A 25,227-nucleotide genomic window follows, 5' to 3' on the forward strand; every position below is an offset into this window, starting at 1 on the left:
CCACTGTGGATATCTCCATTATCTGGTCACAAGGCCTGTTCTGATGACTGCAAGATTTCTGTCGCTTCTTCAGTTTGCTATCCCACAAACACACATTGCTTTGTTTCCGCTGCGGTTCCTCTATGAACACACTGAATGTCAGATGAAAATTCTTCGAATTCTGCAAAAAAATGGGTTGTGTCATATATCCAGAAGGAGGACTCATAAAAAAGGACACTGATAGTTCTGTTTTCCCTTTTTCATTTATTGGCACAGGACAACATTCTGTTGACATTAAAGAACACAAACTTGAGCTTGAGAACAGCAGACATTTCATAAAGAAGGCTTACAGGGAAAGGAAGTATAATAAAAAGAACAGAGAGATCTTTTTGTCAGCATATGCACAGCAGATAAGTAAACGTGCAAAAACACATCTCCCTTTCATAAGATGAGGATTTTCCACCATAAAGGCTACGGACAGAGCAGCTCCAAACCAGATTGGCCACATGTTGTATGCTGTCTGAAGCATTTGGTTTCCTGAAAGATGTTTTAAGTCAACCTTTTAAGATTAATAAAGCTGCCATGTTCTCAGGAACAAGTCTCTTGGAACTGGAAAAGCTTTTTTTTTTTTGTCTTGAACCCTTTATATAAAAAAAAAATGCTTTACATTTTGTGCCAAGAAAACACAAGCACAGATCTTCAACAATGCCTGATTCAAAAATATGATTGAAATAATGATTGAAAACCTTTGACGCAGCCAGTGATTTATATAACAGAAGTGGATTAAGCGATTGAATACTTTAACTGTCTAAAAAAATTCTAAGCTATCAAATAAGGGGATTTTGGGGAAAATTACACACTGGTTGTGGATGGATTGAAAAGTACATGAAAATCCGAACACACCAGCGCTGTCTGTGCAGCTATAGCTGGTAGTCTGCCCACTGCCCCAGAGGAAGAACATGACATCCTGTCAAACCTCAGAGTACTGCCCACACCAGCGCCAAGACTAGGAGAAAGAGGCAAACGAAAATGCCAAATGAGAAAAGATATGTGTGGCTTGAAATGAGGGATATCCATGTTATCTTAAATAATGACTTAAATTAACTGCTTTTCCATTTGCAAAAGTTTTATTTAACCGCAGCCACTATTCTCATTGTTGATTCTTAGGTCCTCTAATCCACATTATTTGAATAAACCTATCACAAACTACACTCATTCTTAACACACAAAAATAACACTGCTAATGGACATGAACTTGCTCACACCAAAAAAAAAAAAAAAAAGAAGGTATTTAGTCTTCTGACTGTTTGGGTTAACATTAGGTTTGTGGTGTAAAACACCACATATTGTGATCATTAGTTCAGGATTATTTGACAATCACAACTAGTTATCAAGGCTTTCAGTGGTGACCACTTGGGTAAACTCTGTTCCTCAAAACCACCACAGGAGGTAAATGGTGTCGTACGCCTGGATAGTGCTGGATATGATCAAACCACCTGGTGATATTCAGATATCGCTCTTTCTCCTGTACAGCCAATTCCACCTAAGAAAAAGTAAGGACAAACATGATAATGTGAACATTAAAGGCAAAATGAAATGTATGTAACACTAGAGGCATCCAATATAATGTCTACAAGAAGTACTTGCCTCCTTAGGCTTTATTAATCAAATGCATTTTTACAGCACTTATCTAAATTAAGATAATATTGACCTATTACAATAATTATATATATATATATATATATATATATATATATATATATATATATATATATATATATATATATATATATGTTTCTTAAGACTAGACTTTTAAGGGTCTTTTACACTGAGAATGATGCAAAAAAGTGACACAAACCACTATCAAATGATTGCTTTTAGCTAATTCAGGCCTACACGAGTTGGCAATAATAAAATTGCATTTCATACCTGGACAAAGGGTGGCGCAACTGACCAATCAGCTGATCGTCCTATCATTTTTAGATCAGTGAGAAGAAGAATGACTTAAATATTGGCACAAAGCACACACAAACTGGTAATTCAGGCCCAGTTATACCCTCTAAGCACTCTAAAATGAAAGCAAGAACACACCTAGTTGAAGGTTTAATAATAGCTATATGGATGAAACAGATTTGGGAAACACTCCAGTTGTTATTGGTGTTTATGTTCTGTGGTGCACCAAAGGTTTCTATTTACAACATGTGTGTGCAGCGTTGAGCAAATTCGCCAATCGCAGACATATCTATTGGTTTATTGAAGACAATGGCCAATCAAAGGTGTCTCGCCGCTGAAAACACGGTTTTGAGTTCTGCAAGCTCGCTAATCCATTCATAGTTTCTAATCAAAAAAAAGTTAAAAGAAAAACAACTACAAAAACAAAAACTTTTATCAGACATAAACATGCTGCAAAGTTTCAAGAAATGACATGCATATTTCTGCCGGATTCCCTCTTGAAATAGCAATGATTAACATAGAGATAAACATAACATTGGACAGGTCAAAAACATAAGTTAAAATGTGCTTTAAAGGGTTAATTCACTCAAAAATGAAAATGATTCTGTTATTTACTCACCCTTAAGCCATCCTAGGTGTATATGACTTTCCTCTTTGAGACAAATCCAATTGGAGTTACATTAAAAATTGTCCTGGATATTCCAAGCGTTACTATTGCAGTGGGTGGGTGTTTCTCTTTAAAAGTACAAAATACATTAAATATAGTGCACACATCCATAATAAAACATCCCTCACACTGCTCCGGGGCATGAATAAAGGCCTCCTGTAGCAATTACATGCGTTTTTGTAAGAAAAATATCCTTAATTAAAACGTAATAAACACTTTTCTCTCACTTCTGCTGACTGGTGCGCACATAAGCTGTTCCGGCAGATGACGTAGGACATTGCATGCGCGAGACTATGAGATACACTAGTCACACATTTTGTTTACAGAACCAAAGTTTTCTTACTTTAGCATAGGAAAACCAGTTTCCTCGAAATCCTCTGTCATTTTTCTAATTCAACTCCTAATTCATGATCTGCATTTTGTTTTGATCTCTCTCCACATTCATCACTAATCCTGCAACGCAACATCCTACATACTGATTCCGCGTATGGCAGAGGTCATAGAAATATGTCACTTGAAATATGGATATTTTTCAAGCTTGGATTCGCAACTGGAGGTCTTTATTCACCTCCTGGAGCTGTGTGACGTACGTTTTATTATGAATGTGCACACTTTATTTAACGTGTTTTAGAGTGTTGAACAGAAACATCCGTCCACTGCAATAACAGAGCTTATAAGTGCAAGGAAAATTTTCATTTTTGGGTGAACTAACCCTTTAAGACTAGATCACCCCTCACTAAGTACAGAAGCACCCTCTGTGATTTAATTCTGAAAGTGTACAAAGAAAATGGATTTCTCTACCAAAAGCAGAAGTTGAGTTTTTATTAAATGAAGAAAGGAAAATAAATAGATGGTGTTATTGGGTACACCCTATTCTTGAGAAAAGAGAAAAGGATGGGGCAACAAAGAATGTTGCATTTTTATGAATGGTGTTATATACTGTTAAAAAAAAAAAAAAAAATCTATATTTACACTTCAGTTTATTGTTAGTTTTATATCTCATTCTTTTGTGCAACAGCAGCACCTCCGGGGGTGTGATCTAATGCTGCCTTCACGTGCTATTGTAATTATCATAAATACCAGTTTCCTAGTCGGCAAGTTACATTGATAAGTTAGTCATGAATATTTGCATATATAACCATTTTATGCATATTGTATTATTGAACAAAGCAAAAAAAAAAAGTATTTATTTGAATGAAATTTAGAAATCTTCAGCCAGCAATATATTTATATGGCTCTAATTTAAAAACTGTTGGATATTGACTTTTAAAAACTGTTGAAGTATCTCCTATACCGTTTGGCTTTAATGAGATTTCCCAAAGAAACTAGCAAGAATGAACTCATGAATGGACCATCAGTTTTCATGTGAATGCAGCATAAAGGTAAAATTTGATTTCCACAGCTTGTTCCATTACAGGGTGACAAGGGGGAAAAAAAAGACTCTAGGAAACTTGTATTTGTCACAATGATGCAACTGGCTCTACAACTTGGATAAACAATTGTGGAAGTAGTACTTTCCACCATGTCCACCATGTTTATCAAAAGCCAAACACTGTGCAACATACAGCAAAAAAGGACATTACCAGGGGGTGAATATATATATATATATATATTTTTTTTTTAGAAACTGTATGTCTAACTGACCTTATCTTCAGGAGATTTAAACTGAGTGACACACTAATGCCTTCTGGGTAATGACAACTGTCTGTCAGTCATTTAGTCAGTGAATTAGAAACACTGAAATGGAGAGATGTGATCTTCTATTCTCTTTCTCTCTAATTCTCATTTAATCCCTTTCTTCCTTTCTCAATGGGCTCCTTCAGGCTCCTTAAACTTCCTTGGCTGCTGTCCTGGGAAATGACATCACTACATGTCTCATCTTTTCTGCCGTGTCAGGTTTCTCCTGTGCTTTAAGCATCTTACTGCTTTAATTGGGCGCCCTGCATCACTTCTCTCAAACGATTGAAGTTCACTGCTGAGGGACTTACAACAATGTGGTGAATGCCGTAATACATGAGGATGTCTGCCAGGGTGAAGTCGTTCCCAGCCAGGTAAACTTTGTCCTCAAGGTACTGGTTAAGATCCTGCAAGGGAAGTATAAAAGGACGTCACTCTGGGTCTGCTGTGCTGCCAAAAATGGGAATTTTGGAGGGTTAATGGGACGTCTAAAAAGCCATTCTTAAGAATAAAAGAAATACATCTGCAGATGCATTGAACATGAACAGATTCAAAGCCTGCTTTAAACAAAGCACATTATATGGTACACCTACAATGAAATTGTTTAACGAATAGTTTAGCAGGATCACCAACATATAAAAGCACCATTACTGTTAGAACACTGTTGTTCCATTTACTGCTGTTTAAGAGATCACTGGCAGTATAACTGGGCTCCAGACTGAGAATAGAATAAGCACACACTATACTTAGCAGACTTTTTAAGTAGAATTTTCACCAACTGACAATATAATCACCACAAGTTCCTTTGCATCAGTATGATGTTTGTTAATTGCATATTTAAACCACATGCAAGTGTTTCTTTCACTGCTATATGGCATCTTTATTTGCTTTGCTTACCATATGCAAAAAAAAAACAAAGTAACCCATGATAAAGTCAGTCAGTCTTGGTCTCCATGTATTACAAGCTATTCTTCCATTTACATCTTAGGTGAAATTAACCCGAGGACCTGAGATGTGACCTTTCGTTTTTGAAAACTTACATCAGTCTTATTATTATTATTAATGTCTCATTGTTCTTATAAAACATAAATAATAAATGGCATTCCAAAGCCATTTATTTGATTATTTGATCAGATATACAGTAAAAACATCAACATTGTGAAATATTCTTACAATTTTAAACAACTGTTTTTTTTTTTTTTCAATCTTATTATATTGTAAGATGTAATTTATTTTGTAATGGCCAAGCTGAATTTTCAGCAGCCATTACTCCTGGATTCAGTGTCACATGATCCTTCCGAAATCACTGTAATATGCAGATTTGATGCTCGAGAAAAAAAAATATTATTGTTGAAATTATTTTATTTTATTCATGTGAAATAAAAGTATTTTGTAATTATACATGTCTTTATGATCACTTTTGATAAATTTAATCTTTTATCCATCAATTTAATCAATCCCTGTGGGATAAAGTAATAACTTATTCAAAACACAAATTTTACAGACTCAAACCTCTGAACGCTGGTGCATATATTAAATATTGGTGTATTATTTTTTTTTCCATTGCTGTTGCCACCATTTGATAAAAAACAATAAGGCCAAGTGCAATAAGGTCCATTTTACGCAGTGCTTAAGAACACCCACTTTCTGTGGTAAAATCACTGCTTGTTGCTTTCTTGATCACCTTAAATCATCCGATCTGCTTTTACAGCTCAAACTATCTGTATTGTTAAAGGCCCCTTGAGAATGAAGGACCTAAAGCTTTGAGGTATTCGAATACTTCAGTGACTGTTAAATGAACAGAAACACTATTTCAGGGACCAATTAGTTGCGTATTCATATTGCTGCAGTACTTAAAATGGACCTTTAAATAAAGTGTGACCAAATTAATTGTAATATGTTGTAGTATTATTGGTTATATGATTGATGGAGTGCAGGCATAGTACAAGTGTGTGTGCTTGTCTGAGTGTGTGTAAAGTGTGTTTCATCTGAACACTGTTCACTGCCTCCATTAGCCCTCAAGACAATGTGCTGTATTGTGCACAAGTGCTGAAGATGCTCCTGTCCCCTGAGACCTGTACAGACACACACACATACACACCACCCCTGCTACAGTATTTAGGCTTTAGAAAGTTTTACATGAAATTCACTCTTGCTTTGTTCAAGGAAGAGTGGCTGGGCAGCCTACAGACACATCTGTGTTACGCTGGACCATGTAGAATTATAAGATGTTGGCCAGGGGGCTATATATTCTGTCTGAAATGAAGCTCAACATTGTGCACAGCTCTGCACTGTACCCAGTGATATGATTTTATTACTTGATTTTATAACTACTATATACCATCAATAATTTCTACATTTGGTTGGAAAGGGATAGTTCACCCAAAAATGAAGATTGTCGTCATTTAATAACCTTCAAGTCATTCCAAACCCTTAGAACTTGCCTTCATCTTTAAAACATAAATTAAGATTTTTTTTTGTCTTTTTATGAAAAGCAAGTACAGTTGAAATCTGTTCATCATTTAAATCTATCGTGTCTCTATAGAAGACTTGTGTTCAGCCACTCGATTCATATGGATTATTTGAAGCTAAACATTTTTGGTTGGTTTTTATTTGTGTTTAAAAAAGAAAAAAGAAAGAAAAACTTTTTTTATGGGTTTTGAACAACATGAGGGAAAGTAAATTGTGACAATTTACATTTTTGTGAACTACAGTATCTAAGGTGCACAAAAAAGGGCATCAATGTTAATGGGACTCCAGATTTATATCCTAAAATGACTAGGGGTGCTCCGATCAGGATTTTTGGGGCCGATCACCGATCCCCGATTGCTGGAAGCTGTATCACCCGATACCGATACCGATCACCGATTACAGGGTCTATTTGAAGCCTTCTATTTATCATGTAGCATAATTTTTTTAACAATATTTAACAACAATGCACATTAAGTATTACAATTAAGAGAAGACAACGCATCATGAATTGACAACTGTGTATTTATTTGGAAGCAACATTTCCAACAAATTAACTTAGCAGCATGTGTTTGGTTATTAGGAACAACTTAGGACTTGACTAATACAACTTTCCTGGAGAATATAATATAAATAAAATAAGATAAGACATAACATCTGAGTCTTTAAATTTAGCTTTAGGCTACTTTTAAAACTGCAACAAAAAAGGCTATAGCCAAAATATTGTTTTAAGTCAGTTAGACATTGGTTATTGTAAAAGACCATTTCAAGGAGCACAGGTAGTAAAGTGCACAGCAACAAAACATTCTAATAACTAACAACTTCCATATCTGTATATCTATAACAGCTTTCTGAGATACTCATTCAGATTTTGTGGGCATTTAGGGAGGTAGAGAGAGGTAGAAAAAGAGAGAGGGGGGATAGAGATTATTAGATTGCCCAAAGCTTACTTCTTAAGCATCAATGGCAGATTTTTCTTTATAAATATAAGCATCTCTGCATTTTTGGCTGACAGCTTGTTCCTCTTCTCATCAATAATATTCCCTGCTGTGCTAAAAAGTCGTTCGCTATCAACACTTGTACACGGTGCACAGAGGTAGGTGCGTGCTGCTTGTGCGAGAGCGGGAAAGCGGCTTTTATTGTTCTGCCAGTAAACAAGTGGCTGTCCACTTTGAGCGATAACTGGCTCTGACAGGTAGAAATTCAATTGCAATGATGCTGAGCTGCTGTTTTCACTGCTACCACATTCCTGATCTCCACCCAACAACTCAGCATACATAGCATGCAAGGAGCCGGTTCGTGGTACTTTCTCTGGGGGTCCGGACCCGCTTGCAGCCAAACTCGCCTCACCATCCTGCTGCTCCAATCCAGTGGCCAGGACATTAGAAAGCAGTCCACGTATCTGGGGCTTGACTGCGTCAGAAAAAATATCTGTCTTTGTACCTTTAATTTACAAGAAAACAAAACATTCATTAATTTATTTAAATTGAATTTGAATTTGTCAAAAATCAGAATCAAAAATACTTTAATTATTGGGTTACAGTTGCTCCATGTTAGAAAAGAAATATGTAACAGCACAGAGAAATTACAAGAAAAATGGAAAATCTATACTAAGAAAATGTTCTATTATTTAATTTTGAAGGTTATGATTGGCTCTTGCTATGATTAGTCAGCCTAGCATACTGCAAAAAATATGCTTTTTTATTATTATTATTAATCTTATTAATAACTCTTCTAAATGCTCATGTTTACAGCAAATTTAACAGAATTTGAAGGAAATACCAGCCTACCCAAAATAACACAATTACACTATTTCAGTAATAATAGCTTCTTGTATCAATCATTTAGACCAAATATGCCTATTCTTGCTATATGAATTAAGGAGCTTACTAGAATAGTCAAAAATATATATATTTTTATCAGTTATGAATTAAAACGTTTGAAATACTCATTTGCATGCTCTTTAATACGCTCTGACGCGCGCGCGCACACACTCACACAAACAAATGTGTAAAATAAGATTTCTCACCTCGGATCGAGGATTGTAGCAATGCTATACAGGCGCTCACATTCAATGTCACGGAATCTTTTCTGGACCGCTTCCAACAACGTGGCTTTTGAAGTTTTTACACCGTGGTCAGTCTCTGCTGTCTTCTCAAGAAGACGAGTTAAAGCTCTGATGGATGGTATAACATCTGCAGCCGATGCAGTGGATGAGCTGATCTGCTGCGTGAGCTCTTCAAATGGGGCGAGTAGCGAAATCATATTTTCAACTAATTTCCACTGGCTACTGGTGAACATGGAGGGTAAGTCATAGTCGGCTACATAAGCACACAGGGCACGTTTCTGTTCCAGCAGACTCTGCAGCATGTATACAGTACTGTTCCACCTGGTAGGTACATCTTGCTGTAGTCTCTTGATAGGCTGGCCCAGTTGTTTCTGAATACTTTGAAGTCGTGAGTAAGCAAGCGGGGAGTGTTTGAAATGACCGACGATGCGTCTTCCAGAAGCGATTATATCAGCGATGCTGCGTTGTGACATGACTCCCTCGGTCACGGCGAGCTGGAGTGAATGCGCCATGCACGGCAGGCTGGGTAGATGGGCATCCCTCATGGCCTTTTCCATGTTCTTTGCGTTATCCCTTAGAATAACATGCACTTTTTCCTTCGGGATTCCCCATGCTTGAAACATGTCGCTGAATGCAGCAACAAGAGCCTCTGCGGTGTGTGACCCTGAAAACTCTTGAGAATGTAGAACAACTTTTTGTAGTTCGAAGTTTTGATTAATGAACTGCGCAGTGAGGCTCAACATGGACATGGGGCATACACTCGCACTCCAAATGTCACTAGTGAAACCAATCGATGTTATGTTGTCCTTCATAAGGCTGTCGACATATGTAAACACGGTTTGGTATAACTGCGGCAGGCACACATCAGTGAAATATTTACGCCCTGGCAGAGTGTAACGTGAATCTAAATAGGACATGAGTCGCTGGAACCCTTCGTCTTCCACAACAGACAGAGGCTGGTGATCTAGGCAAATGAATTCCATTATTTTGTCTGATATCTCTTTATGCTTCTTACTGTCCCTGCTGTAGGGTTGCTTTCTTTGAAATGTCTCTGTTACTGACAGCTGAGTGAGTGGCGCTTGAGTTGCTGAACTGTCTCGCTCTCTCTTTGCGCTAGCTAACTTTGAAAACTGCTCATATTCCTTTACGTGACTAACCTTCAAATGTCTGATGAGGTTGGTGGTGTTAAAATGTTTTGCGTGCTTTCCGCCTCGTGGGATTTGCTTGGTACACACGTTGCATATTGCTAATGTATTATCTTTTTCGCACACCACGTAGAATTGCCAGACCGGTGAAGCCATTTTTAGCAGCGCGTAAAAAAATCGTCTCGCGAGTTTTGCGTCATCTGATCGGCTTTTCTGGATCGGCCTTTATAGAGACGGCCGATCAAACATCCCAAAGCTATAATCGGCCGATTATGATCGGCGACCGATCAATCGGAGCACCCTTAAAAATGACATATTTAGAAGCAATTTTTTTTTTTTTTTTTGCTGAAATAACAAATCGCTTAATATAGAAGACTTTAATTTCACACACCTTAAAGTTTTACTCTGAAACAAAGCTCTCTCTTAAAGTTGATTCATCTGATACATTCTTCCAGGATGAGATCTATTGTGGTCGTTGATGACTCTCGTCATTACTCTGGTGTTGATTCCTGTCAGCTGCAGGACTCCTTTTTCTCCTGCTTTAAATGTTGTGATCCTGCCTTACTGAGTGCAGTGAGTTGGTCAGACAGTGCGTGCCGTGGGCGTCATGTCAGCCCTTCATTACTGTTTAAACTGCCACTATTAACCAGCGATCAGCAGCACTCTGGTCAAGACCCATGCTCGGACAGCCCTATGCCACACACTGACAGCTACTGCCGAGAGGCGTCCATCCTGCTGAGAGCCTGTGTTAACGAGACTGCCTCTCACTGTCCACAGACAGACGTTTTCTACCTTTAATCTCTTCTGAACTGATCTCAGGACAGTGTGTGACCCCTGTTACCCTCTGAATGTCAATTAAAGCCCATGACAGACTGCGGTGTGGATGATTCAGATCCAAACCTCCAATGCTATTATTAAGAATCCCCTGTGACCACATGGGTGCTGAGTTTGGAGTGGCATTCTTTTTGGACACTCAACTGATTCAATGAGAGGATGTCATGTCAATGTTTTTAATCCATTTTAGCTGTGAGTCTTCATATATTTTTCAACATAAAAAAAAAAAAATGTTGATCTTATAAAAACATGATGTTCAATGACATTAATTAAAGTTAAATTAAAATTAAATTAAATTAAAGTTCTGACTGTCTTCAGAAGAGGCTCAATGCCATTTTGCTTTCATCTTTGCTCCATGTAATACCTTATAAAGTATGCCACGTTTCCACCGAAATTACTCAGAACATTTGTACCAGTAACTTTTTTCCCAGGAACCCTCCCCAGACCTGTTGCTTTCTGCGTTTGCAACACGGTGTAAAGTACCGGGAAGATTAGGCAAATAGTCTGGTGATGTAGGTCTGTCAATCAATCAATGCGCATTTGACTCGGGAGTGTGATGTCCACGACAACGCAAATCCGGTAAATCTGCAAACAGCTGCGTACTTGATAACATCAGTTAGCTCGCCTTGGCTACTGCTATTTTCCTCTCTGTATATTTACAATAAAACGAAATAGAATATCAAATACCACTGCCTCCTTTCGTTTTCATCTAAACATAATAACAGCTGCTGAAATTTACTTAGTTCAGGGATATGTCTATATATACAGTCATTACAATGAAACAAAATATATAAATTTTCCTTTTTTTTACTTTCATTTTAACATATAGATAAATAGAATACAGACCAAAGATAACATGTTAGATTTACCCAAAATTAATTATATTTTATGTTTTACCACTAAAGAGACATCAGAGCCAGCAGCACACATCAGAAGGTATAGCCGAGGTGAGGCTGCTTCTCGGCGGATAGATGATCACTGAGCTCTCGCCGATCGCTTGGAGCTAACGTCTCTGAGGTCGGCGAAACACATTTTTAAATAGGCGCTGTCTTTATAAATAAACCACAGATTTGAGTTTTAAACAACTACATTCTCGCTTGAAATACTTTAAAAATTTCATTTCATGACACTGTAACAACAATGAGTTTTACATAGTAATTAACTCAAATGATATATAGGGAATTTGAATAATTAATCAAGAATTTGATTAATATATATCTCAGATGACAGTTACATTTAATTTTATTGATTATGAAAAATAGCTCAATTGCCAATACCAATACTAATCACAGGGCACTGTAATTTACTCATTAATATGTCAATATTACATTCTTCATATCAATTATTGTGATATCTCTTACTATAAATTACTGCAGATCAAACCGTGGTATGTCCTGCACACCACTGTAGACTTATCAATTTTCAATAAAGTTATCACGCCTTATAATTCAAGGAAAAGTATTCTCTGGCCATGAAAATATTATCCTATCCTTATGATAAATTTAGTTTCTAAATTTAGAGCTTGTAGCTAAAGACCAAAACATTTCAGTGACTCGTAATGTGAGTGGGGTGGAGTCCAGGCCAATCGTCAGTATATGGTTTTTTAATAATTAAACTAGTAATACATCAAACTACAAATCACACAGAGTAAAATATGCGTACGAAAATACAGACAATAAACATTTAAGAGACATAACGGAATCCAAATAAAAGAGAGAGAGAGAGAGAGAGAGAGAGAGAGAGAGAGAGAGAGAGAGAGAACGAGAGAGAGAGAGAGAGAAGTGTAGAAAGCGAGAGAGATCACAGAATGAGCTCAGGTATGAAAATCATAGTCAGTAACTTTTAGAAGCCAACAACAAATCAGATCATAACAACACTTTAAACCAGCATTTAAATCTCCATAGAGAAAGTGATACTTGCAGAAGTGTCCCATGTGAGTGTGGCGTGAGATCGGCGTCGAGCTTGTGAGCCTTGCGCGTTGAAACAGCCATGTGCCATGAAACGGAGGCCATGTGACGCGCGTGCACGCTGCGCTTGGCGTGAGCGTGGAGCACGTGGTCCTTTGTTCTGTCCTCGCGCGGTATTTGAAAGGTTCAACAAACATCGTTCCAGAATTCGTCTTCCTTGCGTGGAGAGGCGAATAGTTTAATAAACTTTAGTAAAGAAAAGAAAAGAAAACGAACGAAACGAAAGCTTCCAAAGGAGCCATTAAAATGGCTTTTTCTCTCAGCCCCTGTGCTGAGGGGGTTCGCGCTGTGAGCGCGGCCTATGGCCGCGCGGAAACAACGTTGGAGAGCAGCGTATCCGAGAACGGGGAAGAGGAAGAAGCAAAAAGAGAAGGGTGGACCTTGTTTGGTCAATTCTTATAGCTTGAAATAGTTCACGCCCATTTTCGAGGGAGCATCCAATGAATGTCCGCGATCTGAAGCGGAGGGAAAGTTCCTTTGTCTCGGTTGAGACAAACCCCTGATGATTTAGGGCCTGTCCGATTTCATCAGGAATATTAAAGCAAGTTCATTATTCCAGATTAAATACATTTTTCATTACTTTGCTCTAGATAAATGGGTCTGTCAAAGCATGACGATTAGAACAAGACTAAACATAATAGGTATATGTGATCAAAACATGAAGTTACATTAAATATGTGTAATTCTACATCTGAAAGATTTGCTTAACACATGATAACACTGCAGATGTTGGGAAACATCTAAATGTACCAAAAGGGAATACGTAATACATTTATACAGCATAAAAACTAACAGGTAACAAATTCATTCCATAGAATGCATTGGGGAGAAGATTTGGCTTCTCTCCTCTCCAGTGTGGTCGTAAACTTTACGACCTGCAAAAGTGGGGGTTGCAGAGACATGGCTCTCTTTGAGGAAGTTAAAGTGAGGAAAGACATTTCCTAAAGTATAAGCTTGCAACTTATACTCTTCACATAACAAGGATTAACCATTTTATGCAATCCATAAACATAATTAAAATACATATTAATAATAAAATGAAAGTAAGGAACTTATACGAAAAGTTCCTTTGTCTCCAGTGTTGGAAGAATTTGGGTTGGGGGTTTTCGTTTCTTCTTTGAAGCTCGCATGGGCATCGTAAATAGTTTAAGTCCAGCCAGGCTGGCATTTAGTACCAACAGTCTGAATTTATAAAACAGAATTTAACCCATGAATCGCTGACCTGCATATCTGTTACATCTCCCCCTTTACGTCAGATGAAGTCCCTGTGTGGACATCATCGGACGGCAATCATCCCGGATGGGCAGATGACAGGTGAATCGTGATGGTCATGCAGCAGGTGGGTCATGATGACAGGTGGTTCCTGAAGCTGAGGATTCAGCTTGGTGAGGTTCGGTATTGTCTTTGACTTTGCGTCCCTTTTCCGGGGATTCCATCGGAGACCTCCAGCCACAGTTGTCGTGAGTTTGGCTGTAGAGGTTTGCATCTCGTTGAGTATCCTGTATAGGATGAAGGTCACGCCAAGAGTCAGGGCGGGACCAATGACGGTGGAGATGCACCGTGCAGTGTCGGCAGCAGTCCAGGCTAGGACCGCAGATGACTGGTTCAGAATGGGCTGTCGAGACAGTGCTTGGAGGGCTGTATCGACAGGAGTAATGTCAATGTGTTGGGTGGTACCTTTCAGTACTTGGTCCAGCAGGTTGGCACGGGTGGCGGTGTCATGCTGGTCGTAGGTCAGCATAGCTGAGCGCACAGGAGTGTTGACGAGCCATCTGTTACCCACAATCTCTGCTTGCGTTTCTGTGACTTGTGTACGAGGCTTGGCTTCGGCAGGGCAGCGCGTATCGCTGACCCAGGGTTGCAGCTCGCAGATTCCTTCAGAGTTGTGTCTGAGGAAGGGTTTGCTAAGGCAGAGATAATGAATGTCTTTGGTTAAAGTACACATGTGCATGTTTGGGGCCAGGTACAGCTGTGTGTTGCTGTCGTGGTAGGCCACCACATTTGGAATGTGTGTTTTGGTGTGGGTGTTGCTCTTCCACATCCTGACACTGACAATGTCTTTAGGTCTGTAGACTTGGTTTGACTCGCTGATGAGTTGGTTCAGGAGCACGTTCACTTCTCCCTGTTTGGGGTTTGCGTGCCGTAGGAAGGCGCTATCCAGAGAGTTGGCCAGGTGCATTCGTAGCAGGTCAGCTGGCATGGTGATGGCGTAAGACAGCACAGTTAACACAAGGCTTAAAGATATCATGTACGGTGGGGTTTTACTCGTGGTTAGGCTGTCATTGGAGGAGCTAACCTCCCACAGCATGGCTGTTGTTAATGCTGTAAACAGCTGAGTCTGGGTAAAGTTCTTCTGGAAGACAGTAAACAGTGGTTTCAAGGAGTTTACAGTCTGGTTCGCTGCATTGACACTGGACATAACAATGTTAACATTCTGGCGGCAGCAGCGGCTCTAAGCAAAGCTCCCGGGAACTGTTTGGAGCGGTGGTGGTGTCCACCTAACTCCATTTGTGTAACCGTCACTTTCTCATGTTGGCTGAACAGGTGTTTGACATCGGCCTCAGTGTGAGTGAGGGAGTCCTCTCTCCATCGGAACCTTGTACAGCTGTATTCGGTTACAGTGCTGGGGTAGTGTGCCCTGTCATCGGTAGTCAGGAGTCTCAGCGGTTTTCTCGGTGGCAGCTGTCCTCTCTTTGGCTGACAGCACAGCACGGCAAACCACAGCAGCATCCTGGTACAGATAATAGGGAGAGAGAGAGAGAAAAGGGGAGAAAGAAACAAACAAGGCCTGTCTTTGGTTGGACAGGACAGTCTCTTTGCTTCGTGGGCGGCGACTGGGTTTAGCTCGCCCTCGCCCATGTTTTGCCACATCTTGCTGCTGGCATGACGCTTGCCTCAGTGTTGTGTCAGTGGCTCTGGTGCTGCGTGGTGCAGCACATGCTGCGTCATGGAAATATATTGGCCTTATCCCCCTTTTGCTCCGTGGCATTACACGCCCTGGCATTGTGATGTCAGACGGTGCACAACCCACAATATTGTTCTGTGCACGCAGCATGGTTTGTGTATCATGCAGTGGTCTGGGGCTTTGGTTGTCAGTGACTGTTGACTGGTTGCCAGGGTGGATGGAGGGGTCTGAGAGGTGGTAAAACAAAGTCATTATCAAGGTTTCAGAAGCCTGCATGTCCGCTATGTTGGTCTGTGTAGACAACGGAGCCTGCGTAAGCGATTCTGAGGTAGGCAGTTTAGCTAGTAAAGTTCTTGTGCTGTGTGTAATCACTTCAACCTTGAATGTGGGTGGGTGGGTTGGGAGTGACCACAGAATGTTGTTTAGTGTGCCAGTTTTGGCAAGGGTGTCAGTGTGATCTTTAAAGTCCTCGTCTAGACTTGGTAACTTTGAGTGTCCTTTTTCCTTCTTCCAGTACAAGATCACATTGTGTGTTTTTGTGATGTTATCACATTGCTGGAACAGGTGTTGGTGTTTGACATGCTTGTTTGCAAGTGTGAGTCCGAGTTCCACACATTCAGGTGAGGATTGGAAGAAACCCAGCGTGTGGTGTAAGGTTTGACCACCTTGCAGGTTGAGTCGAACAGCGACCCCTTTGGTGTAAGCTGGTACCACCGTACCCTGTTTGTTGACTAAAGGTACAGAGGCTTGAACTTGGGCCTGTTGTTAGGGCGTTGTACTCATGGCTGGCTGCTGGGGTTCCCGTGACCTCTGTGACCTGACCGTCTGGCTCTGTGGGAGTTCCCGTGACCTCTGCGACCTGACAGTCTGGCTCTAGCAACCTGTGTGGCTGGAGAGAAAGAGGTTCTCGCACTTGAGCAAAGTCTTTTAGCTGTTTGAAGTTCAGAAAAGGGTCAAAGTGTTCTAGCAGGTCTTTGTCGATGAGCAATGTATGAGTGTTCATTGGTGGGACATACATGGGATGTATTAGACTCATCGGAACGAATGTCAGGTGAATGGAAACAACCTGTTCAAACTGGATGTCATCCTGTCTGTACACCTGTACATTCAGTTCATAAGTTTGAGGTGTAAGAGTTCGATCTTGTCCCTTAGCTTCAAATTGGAGTCTTTTGAAAAGGTAAGATGAGATCACCGTCAGGTTTAATCCTGTGTCGATCAGGTCTTCCCTGTTGACTCCTTTTTGACCCACCCCCTTTTTGACAGGGCTGCCCAGGAATGTTGGCATTAGGGCAGGTGGGACGATCGGTGGGTGATGAGGACCGGTCTTGTGTAGCTCGCTGCGAAGGCAGGTAGTCGAAACAGCATTTTCTGGTACCTTGTGTTTGTGGTACCTGGCGTGAGGACCTGTGCTGTCTCGTTCAGGGTGTGCAGGTGTTGACTGTGGAGCTTGGGTGTTGCTGTCACCTTGTGCTGTGACAGTTAGCTCTGTGGTCTGTAGATGACGGGCAGTGTTCTGGGTGCTTGGCTCATCTTCCTTGTGAGTTTTCATGTGAAGAAGCACTTTCAGCACCCTCAGGATCTCTGCTGTCTCAGACGTGGCTGCACTGTGTTGCCCTCTGCTGGCTTGGAACGGTATTGACTCTCTGTAAAGATGTCTGTGACTGTGGTGTTGTAGAGCGCCATCTAGGGTTAACTCCAAGCAGTGCTCAGAGACAGAGACGTTGGGGTTTTTCACAGTCTTTTCACAAATAGTCTTTTGCTTGGTGCAAGCTTTGTGGGCTAAGTTCCGTAACTCTTGTGTAGTTCTGTTACGGGGACACGCTGGGACTCTGAGATGAAAACTCCAACTGGCATGTAGGTTTGGGAGGAACAGAGTTTTTAAGTTGAAATCCTGTTCCATACCTGGTTCGTTGCATGCTCCGAAGTAGGTGTTTCGTAGCTGACTACAGAAAGTCTGTGGGTTTTCAAATCGGCCCTGTTTGAGGTCCATAGCAATAAGGAGCCCATGATCTGAGTTTGGATCAGAGAATTCAAGAATCAAAGTCTGTAGCAGTTGCTGGTAGTACGCTTTGACAGTCTCTGGTTGACGATCCAGAAAGCAATGCACATCACGGCTGGCCGTGATTTTTAACAGGTACAATGTGTTCACATCTGTCACGTTGGCGACCGTTTGCAAATGAAAGTCAATGGCTTGTAAAGAAGCATGAACATCATGTCCTCCTGCAGGATCTGGAATGAATGTAGAGATGCTTCTGGCTAGCTTGTGAAGTTCTCTGTGAGCAGTGCAGGGTTTGGTGACATGCGTTCTCTGGGAGGGTTCTCTTCCCTCCGTTGTTGACAGATGTTCTTGCAAGCTGGCTGGTGATTTCCTTAGAAGGGAGATTACACCCCCTTTTCCAGCTCTGGGTTCTTGGCTGAAAGGGTTGGAGTGGCGGCCCGGGAGAAATTTTGTGGTGTGCGTTTCTCCGATCCAGCCACTCTGTAATCTGTGAGATTGTCTCGATCCAGCCACTCTGTAATCTGTGAGATTGTCTCAGTTCTGTGTGAACAGTGTCAAGTTCATCTTGGAGCTTGTTGAATTTAGCTCGGGCCGCTTGCAAGTGTGTTTTGCAGGCCCAGGTTTTATAGACTCTTTCTTTCAATTCAGTCTCTGCTCTTTTTAGGAGAGCGTCACCTTGCTGGAGTTTTTTGTTGAGTTCTTTTCTGGCTTCTCTCTCCAGATGTTCTCTTTGATCTGTGTCGAGGCGAAGATCTTGCAGGGCATTGTGAAGTCTTTCAACTCCTTTCTGTAGCTCTGGATCTGTGTCGTCCTCTTTCTCGCGCTGGTTCTGGGTCTCGAGGAGAAGCTGATCAAGATGACTCTGGGTTGGGGCCTGGTCCTTCCAGGCCTCCTCCGCGATGTTGCTCCGTTCACTGAGCGGTGCCTGGGCGACGAGAATGGGAACTAGGCTTCCGAAGATCCTGGCGAGTTCTCTGTAGTAGTCGCTTTGGTTTGGATCGCGTGCCATCAGTTCATCTAGCTCGGTGTCTAGTTGCTCTGGGTGCTGCAGGTTAATGGCATCCTTGGGCAGGAAGGGGGTCGTCACTGCTTTCAACCATGTCGAGAGGTGGCCCCCGTGGACTGCTGGACTGGATGCCTGGAACATCCTGATTCTCTGTCGGTGAGAGAAGCACAGCACACACACACAAAAAGACCAATGCAAGTTCGTTCTACGTTTAACGAGCTATATTCATACGGGCTGTGCCGTTTATGAGAATTTTGGGGCTGACTGATGCAAACAGTCAGACAGTTAAGTAGCCAATTAACTTGGGTCAACGAAGGACCTGCAATGGAGATTTGACAGGCAGTAGCCTAGCGGGTCGTGTGATGACACCGGCTGCTGGTGGTCGCTCTACTATTTAACTTCGTTGGTGGCTCCCAGGTTACTGTCTCTATGTGAAATGAAAGAAACAAATCACAACAGAACAGGTGGTAGAAAAAGATCAAAGTGAAACACAACACTTGAAATGAGATGAAAACAATAGAAACACAACGTGTTAGTGAGAATAAGGAGGCCTAAGCCTACTGCTAGGTTTTAAGATAGGGCCAACAGGTGAGTGGGCTATCTGGGTAGGAAACCTAGAAATATGGTGTGGCTTAAAAGAAGTAAAAGGGTCAGAACACTTAAAATATATCCGGGGGAATATCTAATATTCTGTGGCTTATAATAAGTGGATAGGTTTTATCATTTTTGTTTCACCTGGTTGAATTGAAGTCATTCAGGTGGGAACCAGTGGCTTGGTCAACCTCCCCGGTGCTCCCCAAACACTGAACCGCAGTGTCCCCGGTCCTCCGTTACTCTGGCGTGTCGCAGGACAGCACGGCTTGTGACTTTTAGCACAACCTTTGGAGTGCCAAAATTGCTGATGTCTCTTGAGACAAGAGGGACCGAGTTTCACTCGCAGCCAGTATCGGTAACACCGGTCGGGCAGCCTTGCTCACTGGAAACCTGAGATGACTGTCCAATCACCAAGGGAGTTCTACAATCAAATACACAAAGGATGAACAAAGGAAACTTAAAGTTAATTAAGGTTTGGTTTGTTTAACATCAATTGAGTAACTATATGTAGAGAGGAAAGGTAACAGCTTTACCTAATCATGATAAAACAAAACAAAGGAATTTATGATAATAATGGTAATTATCAAAATAACCTAAGTCAAAAGAGAGAAGCAAAATAATAAACATCAAATTAAAAGACAGTAATGAAACAAGGGAGAAGGAGTAGCTGGTTTTCACCACAAGGGGGGGAAAGTACTGTTTATCGGTCTTTAACCTGCTGAGCAGAAAACTTAATTCAAATTAAAAATTCAAAACTGGTTTAAATCAAAATTTAAAATAAGCATGTAAGGATTAAAAGAAAATCTGAATAATATCCTATAATAACCATTGATAGCTTGTAAGTTATCATTAATGATCATGAAATTAATCAAACAGTGTGAGATTAATCAAAGAGGGTAAAAGTGGACATGCAATTCAAAACAGAATGGAAAAGACATAGGTCTGTTAGTCGATTTAACAGGAGACTGCCACTAGATGGCTTACCTTCTAAGGGGTCAATCAGTGGTTGACCTGACACATCTAGATTTCCACTATTAACAATTACATTTTAATTCAAATCATGTTTGAACCAAACTCAAAGTAAATGTAAACAGTCAAAGGCAGGGAACATTCTTTTGTTTCCCTGTAATAATATTCGCACGAGCAAAGCTGTAAATGCAAATAATTATCGAGAATTTAGACATCCAATTCAAATATACATCACAGGGGATTCGAAATTAGCAATCAGAGCGCATTATCTGAAACGGCCACGGGATGGCGACTTTGCACTCATGCAAGCTGGAATCAGAAAGCAGGGCGTAACCTGAAATTTCTGAACCCACGCTTTCCCTCTGGTGTTTAGATAGCGGAATTACAATTTCAGTAGGACTTAGAGATTATCTGATCGTTTGTCAGGCTGATTTTCTGCATCAAAAATCACAAGTAACAAACAGATAGTTTTGATTCTGTGGTGCTATATTAAACATAGGGTGAAGGAAGGATCCGTTCACTTCCAAAACACAAATGTAACAAACAGGAATTTTCCATCTGCTGACTCCAATAAACATTTATCAAAATAGCACTTATGATCTAAATGTTTTAGGTTTAAAAATCGGGTAGCTAAGCCAATTTTAGACCAGGAGTTTTTATCGTTTTATTTTTGAATATTATTGTGGTTTACCACGAATTCAATAACGATATTTAATAACAAGGCCTTTTTACTGAATCAGAGGAACATCGCTCATGTTCAGATTTACATGTTGCAACTAATAAAATATTTCTTCATCTTTTAATTATTCATATTAAAATGTTCTCACTGTAAAAAGATTTTGGTCTTTCTTAACAGGATACTTTTAACATTATACTGCAGATTACTTTCATTAAAATTAACAGTGACTATACTGTTAAGTTTCTATAAATACCTAGGTGCTTACTGACCAGCTTTTTGCCTCAGTCAGTTAGGAGTGAGTTCGCGTCTTGCGACTCATCTCACAAGTAACGTTACATAATTTCATAGCGCACGTGCAGAAATTATTAAAAACCATATACACAGATTGATTGCTCACAAAACGAAGTTTGAAATAGCCGCGTTCCTCCACCAAAAATATGTAACAACAATGAGTTTTACATAGTAATTAACTCAAATGATATATAGGGAATTTGAATAATTAATCAAGAATTTGATTAATATATATCTCAGATGACAGTTACATTTAATTTTATTGATTATGAAAAATAGCTCAATTGCCAATACCAATACTAATCACAGGGCACTGTAATTTACTCATTAATATGTCAATATTACATTCTTCATATCAATTATTGTGATATCTCTTACTATAAATTACTGCAGATCAAACCGTGGTATGTCCTGCACACCACTGTAGACTTATCAATTTTCAATAAAGTTATCACGCCTTATAATTCAAGGAAAAGTATTCTCTGGCCATGAAAATATTATCCTATCCTTATGATAAATTTAGTTTCTAAATTTAGAGCTTGTAGCTAAAGACCAAAACATTTCAGTGACTCGTAATGTGAGTGGGGTGGAGTCCAGGCCAATCGTCAGTATATGGTTTTTTAATAATTAAACTAGTAATACATCAAACTACAAATCACACAGAGTAAAATATGCGTACGAAAATACAGACAATAAACATTTAAGAGACATAACGGAATCCAAATAAAAGAGAGAGAGAGAGAGAGAGAGAGAGAGAGAGAGAGAGAGAGAGAACGAGAGAGAGAGAGAAGTGTAGAAAGCGAGAGAGATCACAGAATGAGCTCAGGTATGAAAATCATAGTCAGTAACTTTTAGAAGCCAACAACAAATCAGATCATAACAACACTTTAAACCAGCATTTAAATCTCCATAGAGAAAGTGATACTTGCAGAAGTGTCCCATGTGAGTGTGGCGTGAGATCGGCGTCGAGCTTGTGAGCCTTGCGCGTTGAAACAGCCATGTGCCATGAAACGGAGGCCATGTGACGCGCGTGCACGCTGCGCTTGGCGTGAGCGTGGAGCACGTGGTCCTTTGTTCTGTCCTCGCGCGGTATTTGAAAGGTTCAACAAACATCGTTCCAGAATTCGTCTTCCTTGCGTGGAGAGGCGAATAGTTTAATAAACTTTAGTAAAGAAAAGAAAAGAAAACGAACGAAACGAAAGCTTCCAAAGGAGCCATTAAAATGGCTTTTTCTCTCAGCCCCTGTGCTGAGGGGGTTCGCGCTGTGAGCGCGGCCTATGGCCGCGCGGAAACAACGTTGGAGAGCAGCGTATCCGAGAACGGGGAAGAGGAAGAAGCAAAAAGAGAAGGGTGGACCTTGTTTGGTCAATTCTTATAGCTTGAAATAGTTCACGCCCATTTTCGAGGGAGCATCCAATGAATGTCCGCGATCTGAAGCGGAGGGAAAGTTCCTTTGTCTCGGTTGAGACAAACCCCTGATGATTTAGGGCCTGTCCGATTTCATCAGGAATATTAAAGCAAGTTCATTATTCCAGATTAAATACATTTTTCATTACTTTGCTCTAGATAAATGGGTCTGTCAAAGCATGACGATTAGAACAAGACTAAACATAATAGGTATATGTGATCAAAACATGAAGTTACATTAAATATGTGTAATTCTACATCTGAAAGATTTGCTTAACACATGATAACACTGCAGATGTTGGGAAACATCTAAATGTACCAAAAGGGAATACGTAATACATTTATACAGCATAAAAACTAACAGGTAACAAATTCATTCCATAGAATGCATTGGGGAGAAGATTTGGCTTCTCTCCTCTCCAGTGTGGTCGTAAACTTTACGACCTGCAAAAGTGGGGGTTGCAGAGACATGGCTCTCTTTGAGGAAGTTAAAGTGAGGAAAGACATTTCCTAAAGTATAAGCTTGCAACTTATACTCTTCACATAACAAGGATTAACCATTTTATGCAATCCATAAACATAATTAAAATACATATTAATAATAAAATGAAAGTAAGGAACTTATACGAAAAGTTCCTTTGTCTCCAGTGTTGGAAGAATTTGGGTTGGGGGTTTTCGTTTCTTCTTTGAAGCTCGCATGGGCATCGTAAATAGTTTAAGTCCAGCCAGGCTGGCATTTAGTACCAACAGTCTGAATTTATAAAACAGAATTTAACCCATGAATCGCTGACCTGCATATCTGTTACACACAATAACAGTTATATTTTGAAAATGATCCGAATAAATGGTGGTTGAACCCAACCAATGCTGCGTGAACTCAACCAATCAGGATGTTTAGCGCCCAAGTCCCACCCCCAAAAGTTCCAGAACTTTGAAAAAAGTAGGGGGGGCATTTTTTTACCCGGAACTTTATTTAGTCTCTGGTTCCTGCGGTGGAAACACACCGAGTACCAGGCCAAAGTCCCTAGTTCCTGGGTAAAGTTCCTGCGATGGAAACGCGGCAGTAGTGTTCTTAATCACATTGCTGCTTGTCCACAGAGGTTACAGGAAACAGCTCTAATTCTGCTGTTCAATTAGTGCCACCTAGTGTGAGAAAGTGGATTTACAGAGAGTTACATTTAAGGGGTCATATGATGCATTTTATTTTTTTTTATTTTTTTACAAGCTGATCGTGAATAGATAAGATCCCTAACATTGCAATGACTGATGTCTCAAACCTGCCCCCCTAAACGGCTCATTCTAATTCGGCATAACTTTGATTATCGCTGTTGCTGCCAGGGCCATGTTGTGAAGATGCTATTTCTTTGTGTAATTGTTTAGCCTTCCAAAAGAGGACCCAACTAGAAATCAGCGGTTAAGATGTCCCAGAAGAGTTTAACCCAAATATTCAGGTGTGTGCAGCACATTTTATGGAAGACTGTTTCCTGATCCTGGGAGAAAAGACTACAATCCTGGCTGTTCTGACTCACAGTCTCTAAGGGTGTACTCACACTAGCCAGTTTGAACCATGCCCGAGTGCGTTTGACCACCAAAGCGCGGTTCGTTTGATTAGTGTGAGGGCTCCGAACCGTGCCCGGGCGCGGCTCGATTAGCCGGCCCTGGCCCGCTTGGAAGAGGTGGACCAGGGCACGGTTCAGTTGGACTCGTGCGCGGTTCGCATGCAGTGTGAGCGCTAACCCTGCCGGAGCACGGAAAAGGACGCGTTGCGTCACAGTTTTGCGACGCTCCAAAACAAACATGGCAGGGAAAGGGTCGCTTTGGTCTACGGCAGAGGTGCAAAACGCATAAAAACTAAAAACTGCGAAGTCCTTGCTGCACTTCAGCTGGTACCTTGCAAACATCCTCATACGAGCAGCACGATTACGTGAAAATTTTCGTGTCACTAAGGCGACACATCTGTTTAACAACAGGCTGTGAGAGGGCTCTGGACCAAACGACACAAAATTATCCACAAAAAAAAAACAGAGCGATGGACTCCATTGTGTTCAGAGAGCGCCGCTCTTCCTGTTTATCCCGAAACCGTCGCACCATAATGACGTAAGCGTGCTCCGGCACGAATGCTGAAACCCTATATGTGAGTGCAGGCCAGAGGGGGAGTGGGGAGGGGGGACAATCGTACTAGATCCCGGTTCATGGCAACCGTGCCTAGTGTGAGTACACCCTAAGTACGTTTACATATGTAAAGGATTTGCCACTGATGATTCAAATGTGAGTTTTAAGCAGTTTAGAGTAGCGCTTAGAGCAGCGCTTGTTGTTTGTCATTTCTCCAATCACAAATGCAGACACGGTTTTACTTTTATGCATAAAAAGACAGTACAAGTAATTATAATCCATAATTATGTACCCACTGGATGCAACAAAAGGTTAGTTTCTAATGGGTTTTATTGTTTCTGTTTTGGCAAGGGGCGTAACATTTCTGTCACACGCTTGAGGCATTCGGCCAATAACAACACACTGGATAGCTGGCCAATCAGAGCACACCTAGCTTTTCAAACCGATGAGCTTTGTAAAAATCAACACGTTTCAGAAAGGCGGGGCAAAGATGAAAAACAATATTA

General features: G+C 40.6%; 2 protein-coding genes across 2 annotated transcripts in view; both read right to left on the reverse strand.

The window, feature by feature from the left end:
• Nucleotides 1-223: 223 nt before the first annotated feature.
• LOC113042190 (eukaryotic translation elongation factor 1 epsilon-1) overlaps nucleotides 224-25,227 on the reverse strand; it is a 28,233-nt gene continuing 3,229 nt past the window's right edge. Inside the window, exons 3-4 of the mRNA XM_026200813.1 lie at nucleotides 4,588-4,683; nucleotides 224-1,522 (exon numbers count right to left, since the gene is read on the reverse strand). Of these exons, the coding sequence (XP_026056598.1) occupies nucleotides 1,379-1,522; nucleotides 4,588-4,683 (240 nt within the window). The 3' untranslated portion in view covers nucleotides 224-1,378. The remainder of the gene's footprint in view (nucleotides 1,523-4,587; nucleotides 4,684-25,227) is intronic.
• Nucleotides 7,033-11,264, reverse strand: LOC113042189 (zinc finger BED domain-containing protein 4-like). The gene is made up of 2 exons (XM_026200812.1): nucleotides 8,775-11,264; nucleotides 7,033-8,188 (listed from the first exon to the last, which is right to left on the reverse strand). The coding sequence occupies exons 1-2, from the start codon at nucleotides 10,112-10,114 to the stop codon at nucleotides 8,164-8,166; spliced, it is 1,365 nt and encodes a 454-aa protein (XP_026056597.1). The 5' UTR covers nucleotides 10,115-11,264; the 3' UTR covers nucleotides 7,033-8,163.

The sequence above is a fragment of the Carassius auratus genome, chromosome 24 (genome assembly GCF_003368295.1).
Source record: "Carassius auratus strain Wakin chromosome 24, ASM336829v1, whole genome shotgun sequence".
In the NCBI taxonomy this organism is placed as follows: domain Eukaryota; kingdom Metazoa; phylum Chordata; class Actinopteri; order Cypriniformes; family Cyprinidae; genus Carassius; species Carassius auratus.